We start from the raw sequence: 16,686 nt of genomic DNA on the forward strand, positions 1-16,686 counted from the left end.
AGCTGTTCCATCACTTGGTTCAAGCAGGATGTTCAGTCATTGTGCACCAATGGACAGGGAGAAGACTGGCAAGTCAGAAGACCAACTGGGTAGTGGTAAAACACATAAGTAAACCACCACAGTGCAAGAAGGTACCGGTTCCGCTCTCACGGCTGGATTGTGTAAGTATTCAGGTTCCTGCGCACTTTGCCAGGTCTCATCGTCTTCCTCCAGAGAGTTCACGATTTCTCCACCTCTGACCCCTCCCTCCGCAAAGTTCAGCCATTGCCATGGCGCACACTGGTAACGTTTGTGATGTCACAACAACTGAATTTATGCAAGGGCAAACAGGCCTGTGTTTCTTACTTCCTAAGTCTGCTTTTCCTTTTCACTGTCTTCACCTTAGCCCAAGTGACTTGGCTCAAGTTGCCTTTGTTCACTGTTTGCCCTTGCATAAATTCAGTTGTGGTGCTTGTTTTCATAAGGTCAGGCTATTAGTTGGCTCTGCGAACAATCCATGGGCATGGAAAGCTAGCGTTTTGTTGCAGCGAGGCAAAAATTCAGAATGCACTTACTTCCCACCTCTATAGCGCACACGTCTTATGTCCACTTGCTACATCACTCCTTAGCTCTTGGGGATGAAACTGGACAGACATCTAGAGATACTTTCTTACGGTCTACCACAAAATCAAGGCTTATTGACTGATAGAACTACAAGAAGATGCAACTCAAAAGTACATGATGCCAATCTCCAATCAATCTACCTTTCCTCCTTTGCATGTGCTGTTCTGTTGAGTAACAAAGTTGAAATGGATGGAAGCAACAAAGGCACCGTAAGATGCAGAAAACATGCAGATCCCTAAGAGTCTGTTTACAACTACAAAGGCTCAGACAATTCTATTTTAATTTTATAAATAGGCATGAAAGGACAGGCTGACTGCCCAGTTCAGCTTCAGCCTGCTGCTTCCCTTTTGGCCTACAGTTCTTCTGTCACACATTATCTCCCTGCCTGTATATACTGTCTGTTCAATTAGCACCATGTCTAATTCCCCTTTCCATCCAAAGTGCCAAGCCAAAGCCCCAGCTCTCAAGATAGCCCTTAGAACAGCATATAGGATTGTAATACATAGAAACACATGTCTATTAATAAGGGATATTTATTGAGCTATACTTGCCCATATTATAGTGTGTGAATACAAAGGGATACAAACATCATCACGTGGAACTTTTTAAACCATAGCTCTTAGGAACTTACAGAAAGTATGTTTATAAGCCAACAGCGGGACTCAAGGCATCCTGCAGTGTTACTGGGTTGGCTTCCCGCTGGCTCTAAGCCAAGTCTTAGCTATGGAAGTGTCTCTAGCTTTCAGTTCTTAGTTTAATTTGGTGGGGGGAAACCAAACCAAATCTTTGCAAAAAAACAGAAGATGCTACAGCTTTTTACAGAGCAATTTTTCAGGTAGAAATGTTTTAAAGATAAATGCTTTCCATGTCTTGTTTTCCTCTAGCGTAGAATACCACCCCCCCCAAAAAAAAAACCCAAACACCCAAACCCGCACCAAAAATCCAAACCAAACCACTTTCTCTGCACTTGGCCTTTGCTGCCTGATATGCTAGAGAACATCCTAGGTGGTTCCCAGTACAACACTATGCAGTTACACCAGCTGTCTCCTCCAGCAAGAGCTGCAGAGGCTGGTGGAGAAAAAAAAAAACAACAAACCAACCCAAAAAACCCCTTCTGAGACCTTTGCTCATAATTACCAGAAGTAACAGGAGCCACAGCTTGGATACCCAAGTGGGCAATCCAGCCTCTGAATACTTTTGCTATTCTGCTGACCTGGATCTTCAGACCACAGGTCCGCAAAGGCACTGAACCGGGGGTGGGGGGGGGGGGAAGGACGGGACGGGGAAGCAGCAGTGCTGCCCGTGCTTGACCGCTACCGCCACCATCAGCGCCCCTACAGTTGCCCTGCAGGCAGGCAGCACACCCAACCCCGCTCCCCTCACGGAACTGCCGCAGCCGACGCGCAGGCGCCGAACCATATTACGGCCGCCGCGCGTGCGAAGGGCGCAGCCAATGGGGGCGGGCCGCAGCAGCGGCGCCAATCCGGGGAGCGGCAGTGGGCGGTGCGCCGTTCAAACGCGGCGGCGGAGGCGCAGGGAGGCTCCTGTTGGGTGGCGGCGGGTCGGTCCCGGTCTCGCCTGTAGCTGTGAGTACAGTCCCGAGCAGCTGCCGGAGCAGCCCGGTCGCGGCCCGCGTTTCCTGGTCGTGCGAGAGGCCTGAGCTGGTCTCCTCCGGCCTTAGTGTCGTCTTTCGCGCTTGTTGTTCCAGCTGTCCCTAGTGGGCGAAATAATGGCGTCGGCTGGGCTTGCCCTGTGCCGCCGTGTCAGGTCCCGCGGGGCAGAACCGGTTCGGTTAGCCGGGCCGCAGCTTCAGTAGGGAGCGCAGGGAATCCCAGCCACGAGAGCGAAGTCCCGCCGAGCAGCATGAACTGCTCGGATGGGTCCCAGGGGCATGGTCGTGTTATCGCGACAGGCCTCAGATGCCTGGTGTAGAAGCTGCCTGTAGTCTTTGCCGTGAGCTCCAGGTGAACTAGAGCACCACGCTGTATTGTGCAATGCCAGTCTGATAACAGATAAATGTAACCCTGGGATGCTAGCTACTCCCTTCTGGGCGTTTCAGCCGAGTAATATTTTCTAGCATTAATTAATCAACAGAAGTTAGCAGTTTATCAAAAGGAAGCTGGATAAGCTATGAGCTAGGAAGAGAACTGACCGGTTACCCGATTACTAGCCTTTCCTAGTTGACACATGCAGGAATGCATTCAAGGTGTTAATATCCCAAACACCTTCTGGATTAAAAGATTCCAGTAACCTTTATTGCTTTCTGGCACAACTAAGGCCACTTGTGAGAGATGGAGGCAATATAGGAGATCAGAGATAGTAAGGCATATCAATAGGCTTTCCTAATAGGTGATACAATGATGGTAGAGACCTCCCAGCTTTTTTTATTAACAGTAATCTGCAATGAAGTATTGGTAAAATTAATTCATTCTCAATTCAGATTGTTAAAATACATTTGCATTTCAGTTGCTTGTTAGAAGTAATTTGCTAGCTTGATAGCTAGTGAAAATGAAGAATTTAAACTATATATAGATGTGTGTTTAAATTGTCATATATCATATAGGTAACGGGCATTTTAGCCCTTCCCACCAATGTCTTCTGCCAGTAACAATCCTGTTCGTTTCAGGACTTACGTATCTGCAATCATAACTGACGTAAGTGTGAGCTTTCAGCTAGCAACTCAGGCAGGAGACAACAGCAGCTGTGTAAACTGGTCCGGCAGTGGAAGGTTGTTTTGCTTAATGAAGGCAAAAATTTGGGACATGAGACCTTAGTCTGAGACACCAACAAGAAATTTGCAGTTACAGAGCATTCTACCTCACAAGCCTGAGTCTCACAGCTTACCGGATCTGATGTCCAGTGCTGGAAATGCAGTACAAGACTTCTTCATGGACATGTACAGACCTAAATAGTCGTAGAAATCAATGCTGTTCTCCTTCAAGCTTCCAAGTAAAAATCCGCTCAGCTCTGATTTTGCTGTTTCAGACAAATATAACTGAATATATTGTACCTTGCTCTAATTCTTGCTCTCATTCTGATTCTTTTAGAAATAAAGTTGACCAAGAACTGAAACAAGATGGTATCTGTGCTCCAAAATGTCAAGACAACAATGGCCTGGCAGAAACACCAGCTCCTAGCTGACTTCGATGAGAACGACAGCCCTGTACCTGACAAATTCAAGAGAAGGGCTTCTTTGAGTTCTCTCAATACCATCCGCATGTCTCTAAGGAAGCGAGTACCATTAAAGCAAGTAGAACTGAATTTTCGTAAGACCCCAACTTGGGAAAGTCTGGAAGCAAGACAGAAGTGCCAAACTCTTCAGAGTATTAAAAGAACAGCAAAAAATGCTTTCGGAACAATGTCCCAGGTATTTTGTCTTTGCAGTGGAGCGTGGATGGAGTTTAGTTTTTGCTTCAACTTCAGAACTAAGATTTCTGGACTCTGTACAGAATACTGTATTCCAGAGAGTCTATTGCATGCACTTGCATACTGTCATGGTTGTCTCATAGCTACTAACTAGTAAAATCTGTAATATTCTTGCTAAAGTATAGAAAGGCAAATTATGGATCTGGCAGAACAGGGAAGAAGGTGAAAAGAAGAAATATGAGACATAGTTTCATCAAAACTTTTATTATGTTGCTAAATAAATGCTTTTCCCCTACTGTATTTCACCATCTATGGCAGAGCAGCCTTCACAAGGAATAAATGGGTAGAGACTGCCATTGCTTGCAAAGAATCGTTTCTGAGGAAGCTGTAGCACTTTGGATTTTTTTTTTAACTCCTTTTCCCCTATCCATACTATTTATTAGCATGTTCTTCATTACAGTCAATCTAAATGTGGACTGACAAAAACTGCTAGATGGTAGCAGGGTAGCAAGCTTGAGCTTGCATTTACCTTTGGTGGAGACCTCTGATTTTAACCGCATCAATTGTATGCAGGAAAGAGCCAGGGTTTCTGACGTAAGACCAGCAGGAGCTCTGTTACAATGCCTGCTGAAGTTCATGACAAGTTCCAAGGACTGGGGGAGCAAATGACTCATCCAACATAAATGGTTACAGAGGGTTGAGAAGCATTCGTGCTAGAGACTAAACCTGATATGAGAATGAAAGCTACGGCTTCAGCTCAAATGTTCCTTATTTTTCTTGTTCCAAACTCTAGGCTAATTGAGTTTATTTAGCATAACGTGCCTGTCTAATGCTTCTTTCAGAAAATACAGAAGTCTTGCCAAAGCCCAGTACACTCGATGGTGACCCTTCCAGCTGAATCCATCAGCAGAAGCTGTGCAACCAGTTCTACCGAGAAGAGTATTACACCTCGAACTCCTCGCCATAAGAAGAAAGTAACTCCAGCAGCCAGTTCCAAAGGCACCCCAAGATCCAGCAAAAAAAACCTTGCTTGGGCCAAGGGTGTCAGAACATAGAGAATGGAGGGGTTTCTCATCCTGGCTTGGTAAAGATGCAGTCTCTCTCCGGAGATCAAGAAGAGCAGCAGCACTGAAGAGCCCTTATTCATCACCTGCTTCTGCCAGCAGAAAGATGTAAGTCACATTAATCTGTAAACCTTTTATTCATTTATTACTGTGATTAGAGTATCTTGTAAGGTGAAAAACAAGCTATGAAGGTTGCTATCCTATTCCCCTGAAAGGGTGTGCTGTTCAAACAGTTAAGTAGTTACAGGTCCCTGTATAGACAGGGACTGAGCACTGCATAAAGCTGAAACATGAAACTTAATTTTGTGCTGTGACAAGAACTTTTTAAAAATCATTTTCCCACTGGGTAAGTAAGTTTACACCATGTTTCTCAGCACCAATCCCTACCAGACACTACAGACATACCAGAGTTCTTTGCTGATGCCTTTCTGGTAAAGAAAAATGCTCTCAATGCATCTCACTCCTACTTAGCTCTAACTTTTCCAAAGTTGCTATTTGCATTGCTAAGATACCTGGAATAGCTCTGCTTATGCTGAGCTCTTTATGGAGAGTAGAGAGATTCTTTCCTCAGATTTAACACAAATTAGATAAAGGGTTGTGACCTAGGGAAATACTTAATAATGCACACACATAGGGTTTTGTTTTGGTCAAAGTCATGTGAGAAATGTCAAAGCTAGAAGCTGAATCCAAGCCTTGTGAATCTGAACACAGTGTTTGAATTGGAAGATAGTGGTCTTAAGGATGAATGGAGATGTGAAGCCATAGGTCAGTGGAATTAGGAGCATGATTGCTGCAGCCCTTAACTTCTCTGGGTAAAGTCTGGAGGTAACTAGAGTTCTTACTGCTGGAATAGAGATTTGGTAGTGTCACATAGTCAGTCTGTCCTGTTTGATCTTTAGTAATGACCATTCTGTTTGCAGAGAGTTTGACTGCGAGTTGGAGCTGGTCTCCTCAGGGATTTGCCAACTGAAGCATATCTCCCAGGCATTTGATGATGCCATTGTGCAAGAGGAGAGGTAAATACCACTAATTGTCCCTCAGCTTTTAGCAACGTTACCTCCCACTCGGACATTGCCAAGTGCAGGTTAAGTGATCCCTGTAACTGAGGATGAGGAATAGTGGCAGAACTTTCTCAGCTGTAACATAGCAGAGCCTGTCTTCAAGATACCTGTGCAGATTAAATCTGCAGTTGGACTTGCAGCTTCTAAAACCTGTCAAATACTCTCCTTGTCTTCAGGTTTCTTGCTGTGCAAGTCAGATTTTTCCCAGCAAGAGGAGCCTACTTTTGAGCTTGTGTGAGAACAGTACCTCTCTGCCACTGTCTAAAAGAGGTGCCAATCCAGGCTGGGGGGGTGCGTGTGTGTGTGGTGTTGGGCAATCCCATTGAGCTGACACTGTCATTGGTGCCCGCACGTTTATAAGACAATCCTTTTATTAGGTAGCATTATGTTATCAAATAGTCCACAGTATCTGTAACTCAAAAATTTAGAGGATGCAGAAGCCTCTTATATAATACCTTGGTTAACCCATGAGGTGGTAGGCTGCTGTGTTTGTAAAGGTTATGTCATTCTGAATTATTAAAACATATTAAGACAGTAAAAACTAAAGGTCAGAAGTCTTGTCCCAGGGCAAGTCCCTAAAACCTCTTCCTCTCTTAGAACACTTGAAGTCAAGCATTCAATAATTAAATGTCAAGCACCTCAAATCCTCTAGAGAGGGCTTAGCATTAAGTACTTCTATCTACAAAGAGGTAAGGGCTTAAAATCCTACATAATTCCAAAAAAATGCAATTTTTACCAATGGGACTGTTTCTAGGTAACTATAGGTTAAATCTTGTATTGAGTTAATGATCATATCCATTGAAAGTTCACTAAATCTCACTCCTAATATTCTCCCATCTGTTAGTGATATGACAGTTTCTCTCATTCGTAACTGAAGATAGTATCAACCAGGTAAAGTAGTTGTTCACCTACCTTGTCTATACCTGCATGCATCTGTGGGGAGAAAACCTGCTGCTTGGAGAAAGGCTTAATAACTCATGCTTCTTTAAAGTAGTCTTATGCGGAACCACAGGGTTCTTCCCTCATATTCACTGTGGCTGTGTCTGCTACAGCAGATCATTGTGCACTTGTAAAACTTCACCTCTACATTGTGGATTAGTGAAACCTTGTGGATGTGCAATGAACTGTAACTTGGGTTTCAATGCAAACAGCAGCTTTTCTCACCCGAGACCAGAAAACTACTGGTACTAATGTCACTCAACTTCAGTTCTCACTGATTACTAATGAAGATCATAAAGCATGACAGAACAAAATATTACCCTCAGTTGTCTAATTTATTTTATATCCCTAGCACTGTCTTTGTCACAATATCACAATAAACAGCAGTTGATACCTGTGTTGCTGGCATTTTTAAACAAACACAGCAATTGTACCTAAATGTATGGGAACAGGAATTCTTTGCTGTAAGTTTCTAAACATCACTTCTAGTATCAATTCATTGAACCATTACCAGGTGAATGCCTGTTACCTTCACTGAGATCTGTATTGTGACAATACCTTCCCCCATTATGCTGGAAGCACTCCTTTTAATAAAGGGAGAGTTAAATCCTGAATACTATGTCCTGTTTTAGCAACAAAGATAGGCGTAAGAAGTTGATTACTGTAACATTTCAGGAAAGATGAGAGCAGTTTCAGATGTTTGACTGAAGCTTTAAACAGTGATGTGTACAGCTTCTGTTAAGCAATTTGGTCCAGTTCTCCTGCATGTGTAGATATATACAATGTACTCTTGTCACTGGCTGGTTTGTAGGTTGCCTACTGGAATAATTACGAAATAAAATTTTTTGGAGGTGCCCTTACACTCTTGCATGAGACTTTCTATTCTGTTATGCAGTTGCTGTGAGTTTTAGTATTACAGCTCCCTTTTCATCTTTTCCATGATGAAACAAACCTTGATCTCAAACTGTTAATAGTTGCCAGCTCCATGTATTGTTCTAATGTTAATGAATTGGATATCACAAGAAATGCTCCTGTTGCTGGTTAAAGTATTGCAGTACTTAAGTTGCATACTGCCATTTATGCTCACTGAATCTAACAAAATATTTTCTTGCTGGTGTTTAGAACTGTTATACAGTGAAAATGTGCAGGTCCCAGACCTCTTTCTTGCTCTAATCTAACAGTTTTCCAGGAGTTTGCCTGACAACCAGTTAATTAACCTTACTGACTTCATGCGCTAATTGCAGTCTTGTTCTTCTGCAGGCAACGCGCAATATCAAACTACTCCTATCTAATGGCACAAAACTTACAGTCTGCGCATCGATCTCGGAAACTTTCTCAAGCTATCGGAAGGCGAGCAAAGAAACTCCATCGAGCACTTATTACCTAGACAGAGACAGCTGTAACTATTGTTAGTTTGTGATCATATATAAAGGAGAGCTCTGTGTAGCACTTGAAAGAGTGCACTCTATACATTGAACAAGCCATTATATTTTCTAATCTTTCTTGACAAAGCAGCTCAGGACTTCCCTTCCCTTGCTATCTCTTTTCAAATTAACAGGAGAAGCAAAATTGTACCACGGTGTATTCTTTCCTGCTGAGATGAGGGACCATCTGGACTGTGACTTTCATAGGGCAGCGAGTACTTTGAAACCGATGTTGAACTGACCAGTAGGAATGGCCAGAGCAAGGGCCACAGACATATGAAAGGTGATCATAGGTAATAGTAGTACTTAGACGTGTATCCAATTGCCATGAATTTTAGTATGAGTACTTTGCATACTAAAAGTACTGGTCTGTTATTTTGAAAGCCTAACATTTTTTTCTGTGTATGAACAACCCAAAAATTAAGCATCATGTTTTTAACTGGAAGTTAATGAAACAGTAGTGGCTTGTTTGAGTTCTGATGGCAAATGGCATTCCAGGGCAACAGGTTTCTGTGGATTCACTCATGCCACAAGAGAGGAGCCAGATTAGTACTCTAATTCATGGCCTTAAGGATTGCTATTAGATTAGCCTAACTAATCCTATCATCTTAAGTAGTAGGGTTCTAGACAAGACAACTTTGTAATTTCTTGCTGCTGCTTTAAATAGCATTTTGGCAAAAACACTGTTTTTTGTACTACAACCTCTGTCGTTATACACAGAAATTGGTTTCTACGATTAATGTAACCTCTTTCAACTACTGTTATTAGCTAATATCACAGTGCAGGTATTTTATGTGATGAAGTACACTAAGCATTTGATATCTGTATTTTGCTTCTAATTGGCTTCTACTTTTTTATAAAAGTAACATTCATTTGATGAGCCTTTTTTGGTAAGGGATGCAGTTTAACAAAGTTTAGTCTTTAAAACTAAAGCAAAGATTTCTCAAGCTTCTAGAATTCAACACCAGGGCTGTTTTCCATGGCAGCAGCTTTGTGCAGGCTTTCAGATTACATTCACTCTAAGATGAACCTTCTTCAAACGAAAGATTGATTTGGGAAACTTTGCTCTACTTGATAATTTTTAAGGTGCACATGTAATTTAGTAAAACTACTAACACTTTAATGGTATTAAGTATAAATATGGGAAGCAGTCATGTTCAATTCTGATTTATGTGTAAGTATTGCTCCCAATTTTTCTTTTTTCTTGTCAAACTGGACTGTTTTAAAATATTGAAACAGTTAATGAGGCCTGGAAACATGAAAACAACCCTGACTTCCAGGCTTTCAGATTTTATCCACCTTCTATATGGAACAATAGCTTGAAGTTATTCTTTGCATGTACTGAAACTACTTCTATAAAGCTTTCACAATGATGGTATCATATTACTGGAACATTTTCTTGTATGACTTTTCAAAAGGAGGGAGGGTTGGAGTTTTGTGAAAAGTCAACCTCCAGTCTGAGTACTATTTCAGACAGTCAGATGCATTAAACAACCTCTATACTGTTTCCACGGGCTACTAGGACATGTACAATGATGACCTAATAGTTCCCATATCACTAGTGAGAAAAATCAGTGACACTGTTTGCTTAAAGGCAAGAGAGGTTTTATTTAAGTGATTAATCTGTTATAAGATTTTAAAAACCAGCGCACATCAAAATCTTTACCAGTTGTAGAAATCTTACTCCTTAGTTCATATTAAGAAATTCATTATTGTACATTTTTGAATCTTTACAAGGCAGCCATAAGAAATATAAACATTTGTCACCAGATAGAACCTTCTCACTGACAAACAATATTTAAAAGTATGTACTTAATAAAACTATAGACGGAAAGAACATGTACAATTTCAAGTTTCCTTGTATGAATTTAGTTGTAAGTGGACTGCCCCCTTCCCTCCCCCACAAATAGAAAAATAAGTTAGCAGAAGGCTTGGGGTTCTGTGAGAGGACTGCCATTCTGGGCCCTACACCAGTCCTCCCAGAATAACCTTCTCTTTAAAGCTTGCAATCTGTAAGTTATGTTTCAACATTGTAATCTCTGGTATACCATCTCCCAGCATGTCACAGTGAACCTGCCTCTCTCTTCCGCCCCCTCCTTCCCCCCCCCCCCCCCCCCCCCCAGTTCTGTATAACCTTACAAATGAGAAAGGAACTACCAAATTTGTTTCATGTTGTCCCATTGCCCCCCAATTATATCCAGTTCCAAAGGTAGCTTATTGAGATAAATACAAGCAGAGGCTAAACTTGGGCTTGAGCTAAAATGAGGGAAAAGAGAAAATACCAACACCTGACTTCGATTCCAGAGTCCATGGCACAGGATTCTAGCTGTTCCAGGCCATTTCTTATTTCTGAAAAAAAGAGCTCTCTTCAGCCAGGAAAATGCATTATTATGTCCATTTTTTATGGGGGACTGAATTTAGGATCATCTGTAGAAACCTGTATTTACACTTGAGTGATTAAACATCATGGAAGTCAAATTACATTAATTGTCACAATTTCTGCTGAAGCTATGAACACAGACCATGAGGAATCATTGGTCTTAGAGAAGCTGAGGAGGTAAGTTGGAAAGTTTTGTGTTTATGAAAAGTCTATCCTGTACCAGTTCCAGATGAGGATGGAAAGTGCCACTTTCTCCCCTGCATGCCTGAAATAATGAACAATTCAATGCAGCAAATCTTGAGTTCAGATCCCACATTTCAAGCCTGAACCAGAAAAATGATGAAATTGCAGTGTACAGTCTCTTCTCTCCATTATTAAGCCAAGCCAATCAACTTATTAAAAAGGTGCCCGTACTCCAATCATCTAGTACTTTTATGATGTACTCACCTTTCTGTGGCTTAGATGGAGGAAAAAAAGAGGAGGAAAAAAACCTGGGGAAAATCCTATTTGTTCAGTAACAATTGTTGCACTTACAAATTTTAAAACCTGAAAATACCTATTGATTACAAGTATTATTAAAAATGCTAATAAACAGAGGTTTTAGCAAATTTAAGGCAGGAAGCAATATAGGAAGAAGGAAAAATTTCTTTTTATCCCTTCTAAATTTATTCCATGAAGTATGTGATGATACTATAGGCCTACATATTGGGGATTTGCTTAAATACACACATTAGTAGTGCCCTGGCCCAAAGACCACAATGTATACATGGGACAACTTGTTCACTAATAATGGCAAACAAAGGCTATTTTGCAGAATGGTGGAGCTTCCAGATAAAGTGTCATTGTTTTGCTTATTTTAATAGTAGATTAAGGTGTGTAATTTTTTTCTCTAGTTTACTGATAATTCCACTCTGCATAACCAGTGACAGTTTTAACTCCATTTAGAAGTGACTTGCCTAGGTACTAGAGGAACAGGTGAAATAATCTGTAAGAATTAAGAGTCTATTTTCATGTAAAGAAATCAAAATGGCAGCTCTCATGAACCCCAATGAACAAGAAAAATTATCAATGCCACGTCATTTTTACACCTAACAAAATTTTATGCTGAATAGATACAAACCATGCCACAAAACTACTTTGGTCAAGCAAGAATCTGTTCCCAAGAGCATTAGTGTATGCAAACACTTTTTTTTTTTTTAAAGTTATTCAAAATAAGCAGATTTGTATCAACATCACTATTAAGGTTTGTGGAATATTCTGCACTCTATACAATGATATCTTTTTTCAAACTTACTTAACTAGACAACAAAATTGAATAAACAGCCATTGTTTGTTCGGGGGGGGGGTGTGTGTTGGGGTTTTTACAGTAATTTAAAACTGGATCTGTATCAACAAAGCAAAGAAGTAAATGCTTCCAACTGTGGCCTACTTTGCACTGACTTGTACTTCTGCCTTAGCACCCCACTGGATTAACAGTTTTGTATTTTACAGTTCGACTTATGCTTCCTCCATTCAGCAGGTTGAAAGAATGTGCTTTTCTCTAACAGCCTGGAGGCACTGAAGGTGCTGAAACTACTGATGAGTCTAACCTGTGTTCCCTGTGCATCCACCATTCCTGCCTGACTTCTCTGTCCCTTTCCCTTCTGTGCATGCTTTTAACACTTCCATAGCCTATAAAGGTTAAGTGCTGACTGCACAGAGACTGCAGCAATGAGTACTTGCAATCAGAGAATAAGACAACTGTGGGATCAAGCTTATCCTCAGCAAATGGCCTGCTGAGGAGGACTAATAACCCTTCCACGGAAGCACAAGTAAAACTGAAATCCAATTGCAAACTGAATGCCCATGAACCACTGCATGCAGTTTCGTGTGGACAAGGTGTGTAACTAAAATTCTGACCAGAAGGAAATGTTTCAAGAGAAAACACAATTGAAAAATTATGCTATAAAACTAGAGACTCTTCAGGCAAACCTCAGGGATCACCCCAAGCATAGCTGCGGGGGGGGGAAGCTGGTGGTTTCAACATGCATGAGGTCCCCAGCCATTGCCACAGAATATTTGTTCTGCCAGCCTAGTGGTGAGATGTCTAAAAATCACACTCATCTTGTTCATACTCTCAGCTCCAACAGAAGTTGTTTTACCATTTTAGTGGCAACAGGCTAGTGCTTACAAAACAAATGCATCTGGCATCTGATGTTTCAGAAGATCAGCTCCTAATTAATATGAAGCCCTAACATCCAAGCTAATGTTTGTATCACTGTTTGCCAAAGTGCTCAGCTGGAGGCATGTGATCAGGAGATAAACCATTCTATCCCTGAGCAAGAAGTAGTGTTGGAATTATGCAAAGGTCACATGAGCTCTCATATACTGTAGGAAACGAAGTTAGGGAAAATATTTTCAGCTTCATTTCAATACCATGTATAGAAACTTTGAAATTGTTACCACTCTAAATCATGCACACACACACACACGCGCGCATTTTTTTTACTACTATTAGCTTATAATATTCTTAAGAGAAGCCAGCACAGTGACTACTGTAGAGGTGACCCAGTTATTAATAGAAATACACAAACCCACAATTTTCATGACATGGTACCCAGCAAAATGACCTTGTGTCTGCAAGAGTAAAAGACAGACCTTAACCTAGGAGATTTCTCTAACCTTGTGCTCAGATGCTAGTTGCTTTAATACAGTCACAGAATTACACACAGATCCCCCTTTTGAAAGAAAGCAGGCCTTTCTACTATACCAACTTAAAATGAAAAATAGATTTTGGAGTTTCTTGGATGGTGGAGGTAGATGGTTAAAGCAATATTATCTTCGAACTGTGCAGCACAAACAGTGATTACTGTCAGGAGACACGCTACACAACAGCCAGTGCTTAAAAGAACTTTGCGATCAATGTTGCTCTTAAGTCCCCTTAACAAATTTAAAATTTGCCTAGTGAGTTCCTCCCTCACAAGCCTTGGATTCCCACACCTATTAAAGAAGCAGGAGCATGCTAACAGTGAACTGACTGGAGGGAGACGGAGTCTGGTGTACCTGTGCAATCTCCTAGCTGCAAAGGACAGGAGAAGGAATCACAGAATCATAGCATGGTTTAGGTTGGAAGGGACCTTCAAAGGTCATCTGGTCCAATCCCCTTGCAATGAGCAGGGACATCTTGATGAGGTTGCTCAGAGCCCCATTCAACCCAACCTCGAATATTTCCAGGGATGGGATACCTACCACTTCTCTGGGCCACCTGTTCCAGAGTTTCACCATCCTCATTGTAAAAAATTTCTTCCTTCTATCTAGTCAGACTACATGATTAGAATTAATACACACAGAGGACCAAGACAGAATACAGAATAACTCCTCCAAGTTTGTGGGTTAAAGAACAAAGCGTGATACTACTAGGAAAGCTTTTGTAAACCTGAAGACTGCTTCAATGCAGTTTGTGGAGATCTTTCATTTAGCTTTTGTAGCTGGCTCACTTGGCAACAGAGCATAAAAGCCCAGCCTCCTGTAATGTAGTTACCTGCTCCCAATTAGTGTGAGCTACCAAATTCTTAATGTCTTTCCTAAATCTTCAGCAAAGATCACCCCTTCCCTTAAAGGAAGCATTATAAAAAACAAATTACTGATGTGCCAGAGATCTTTCAGGAAGTTTGAGATAGGTAACTAACAATCTTGACAAGCAATGTATAAAAGAAAAAAAAATAAAAATCAAAGATCTCCATTTATAAGCTACTTTGCTGCCTTTTACGGCAAAAGCCACATTACTATGCTCTTCAAAAAGCACACCGAAACTCTTGGGTCAATAGGGAGTATAGACTTAGGTTTACTTCTGCACTGTCTTAATAGTTTTCCATTGCATTTCTTGTTTGCCTCACATGCCAACTTTCAAAATCATTAACCAACAGACTTGCTGAGAGATTGTTTCTGGTCTAAGCTACAGACTAGGAGAACTTGAAAGTAAGGAGAGGGATGGCATGACACCCTCTCCACCCCAACTCCCCGAAATTAAAACTAAACAAACTTGAAAAGAAATCTCCTATTGACTTCAAGCTTTCTCAGTGTCAACAGTCTGGTTTAAACTTTTAAAAGAAAGGGGTTTTATGTGCCCCTGTAACTTCATTGCAGGTTTTAAAACATGGTTCTGTTCAGTCATGAAAGTTCTCTTCGTGAGTTTAGTGCAGTGAAAATATCTGCATGAAGAATCTGCAAACTGCTATTATGTTAAACTAACTACAACACTTTAGAAATATTACCACTTAGGGAAAAATTCACACATTTTACTTACAGTGAACTGAGAGATCTGAGATAAATTTAATTCAGTAGGAAAATGTCTATTTGGCACCTGTAATTTGGCATATCCATTCTTCACAGCATTTGAGCTTCAATTCTGAATGCTATAGATTGCCTTAACATACCAGTTGCTATAAAGCATGAGAAGGTAAAAAAATTTACCCATGGGAATTCCATTACTTTTTTCCTCCTCTAGTGTAAAGATTCTAGCTAGAATAATGAAAAGTGATTGTTCTGAAGTTTGCAGGTCCCTTAGTAAAAGGGCTCCCTTTAGCTTACCATCTTAGGATCTGTCTCTCGGACTGAGATGGTCAGAGTCATCTCCTTACTCGGATTAGTCCGCACATTTTGCACAGTCACCAAGTTCCACAAAACAATGGGATCTTTGTACACTTGCACATTACTTTGTATACAGCAACACTAACTGCTTCAAACTGTGGCAGACACATTTATGTCTAACATGAAGTTTTAATAATTTGGTTCATAAGTGGAGTTCTCCCATTTACTTGATGTCCAGCACCTCACACAAACACGAGTGCCCATGTTGGGGTCTGTTGACCAACACTGTAAGCTGAAAGGAAATCTTGCTTTTGGGTGCCTTCAACCCATCTTGCTGTACAACTCCTGACCGCCCATTATCGCAGTTCCCATCTCTGCTTCCCTTGCAAGCGTATCACATTATTGAAAGCCGAGTGGAAGCAGATACAACTATTTAATGTTTAAAGTGCAAACCTTCTCTGTAACCTATGGGACCTACTGTTTATACCGGTTTGGGTGCAGCTAGTTAGCCAATTACCACAATCCTTCTGAGTAAAATCAGCTTGTTACAGCTTTTTCTCTTATTGCACGTTTTATTATATCTGTTGTAAAAAATAACCGAAGATATTTCCTGTTGCTTTGATGTTATAAGCACTTGCGATAGTTTTAGATTGTTTTAAAATTTCCCAATAAACATGTCAAGAGGAACTGACTAGAAATTCCCCAGTTGGTGTAAGAAGGCAGATTCCAGAACAGGGAAGACTCCAAAGTACAGGTTCCCCTCTACATCTCTTAGTTTGAAGCTGCCTAAATAACATCTTTGAGGCATGCCTACAAGTTTAATGAGGTGCACCCAAGATCTATATTCCCAAGCTTCCTAGGGGATAGATTCAAATTTGTGAACTCCACCTCGAACCCAAGCAATGGAGGGCAAATGCCTGTCATGATCTTTGTCTGATTCAGGCTGGCTCTGGGCACGCTCTGGCTTGGGGTTCAAAGAAGGTGGGTCAGGTTGCTGTACAGACATAGTCCTGCGGAGATGGTTTCTCTTGCGCAAAAACTCAGGTTGGGAGTGGAGGCCAAAGCTGCCTTTTCTCAAGATCATCCGAGAGTTGTTCTTTTTGGGTCGTGAATGGAGACTGAACTCCAGCGAGGCCAAGTGGGCTGCATAACCTTCACTGAGGAACTGAAATAGGAAGGAAAGAAAGGGAGTGACAAATTACTGCTGCCTCGACCTATGAGCTCTATGAAGAATTAAGTTCCTATCTTTGGCATCCCAGTTAGACACCTACAGAATACTA

General features: G+C 41.2%; 2 protein-coding genes across 7 annotated transcripts in view; one reads left to right on the forward strand and one right to left on the reverse strand.

Annotated features, from left to right (window-relative positions):
- Window positions 1-2,070: 2,070 nt before the first annotated feature.
- On the forward strand, window positions 2,071-9,491 carry PIMREG (PICALM interacting mitotic regulator). The gene is given in 6 exon segments (XM_075771356.1): window positions 2,071-2,189; window positions 3,651-3,970; window positions 4,812-4,985; window positions 4,987-5,141; window positions 5,954-6,049; window positions 8,294-9,491. Coding segments are annotated over 5 exon segments (843 nt in total). The 5' UTR covers window positions 2,071-2,189; window positions 3,651-3,679; the 3' UTR covers window positions 8,421-9,491.
- Window positions 9,492-12,195: 2,704 nt separating this feature from the next.
- Window positions 12,196-16,686, reverse strand: part of PITPNM3 (PITPNM family member 3) — a 120,375-nt gene continuing 115,884 nt past the window's right edge. For all 6 annotated transcript variants that reach the window (XM_075771336.1, XM_075771338.1, XM_075771333.1 and 3 more), the window contains one exon: window positions 12,196-16,571. In XM_075771336.1, the coding sequence (XP_075627451.1) occupies window positions 16,263-16,571 (309 nt within the window). In that variant the 3' untranslated portion in view covers window positions 12,196-16,262. The remainder of the gene's footprint in view (window positions 16,572-16,686) is intronic.

The sequence above is a fragment of the Balearica regulorum genome, chromosome 19 (assembly GCF_011004875.1).
Source record: "Balearica regulorum gibbericeps isolate bBalReg1 chromosome 19, bBalReg1.pri, whole genome shotgun sequence".
NCBI lineage: Eukaryota > Metazoa > Chordata > Aves > Gruiformes > Gruidae > Balearica > Balearica regulorum.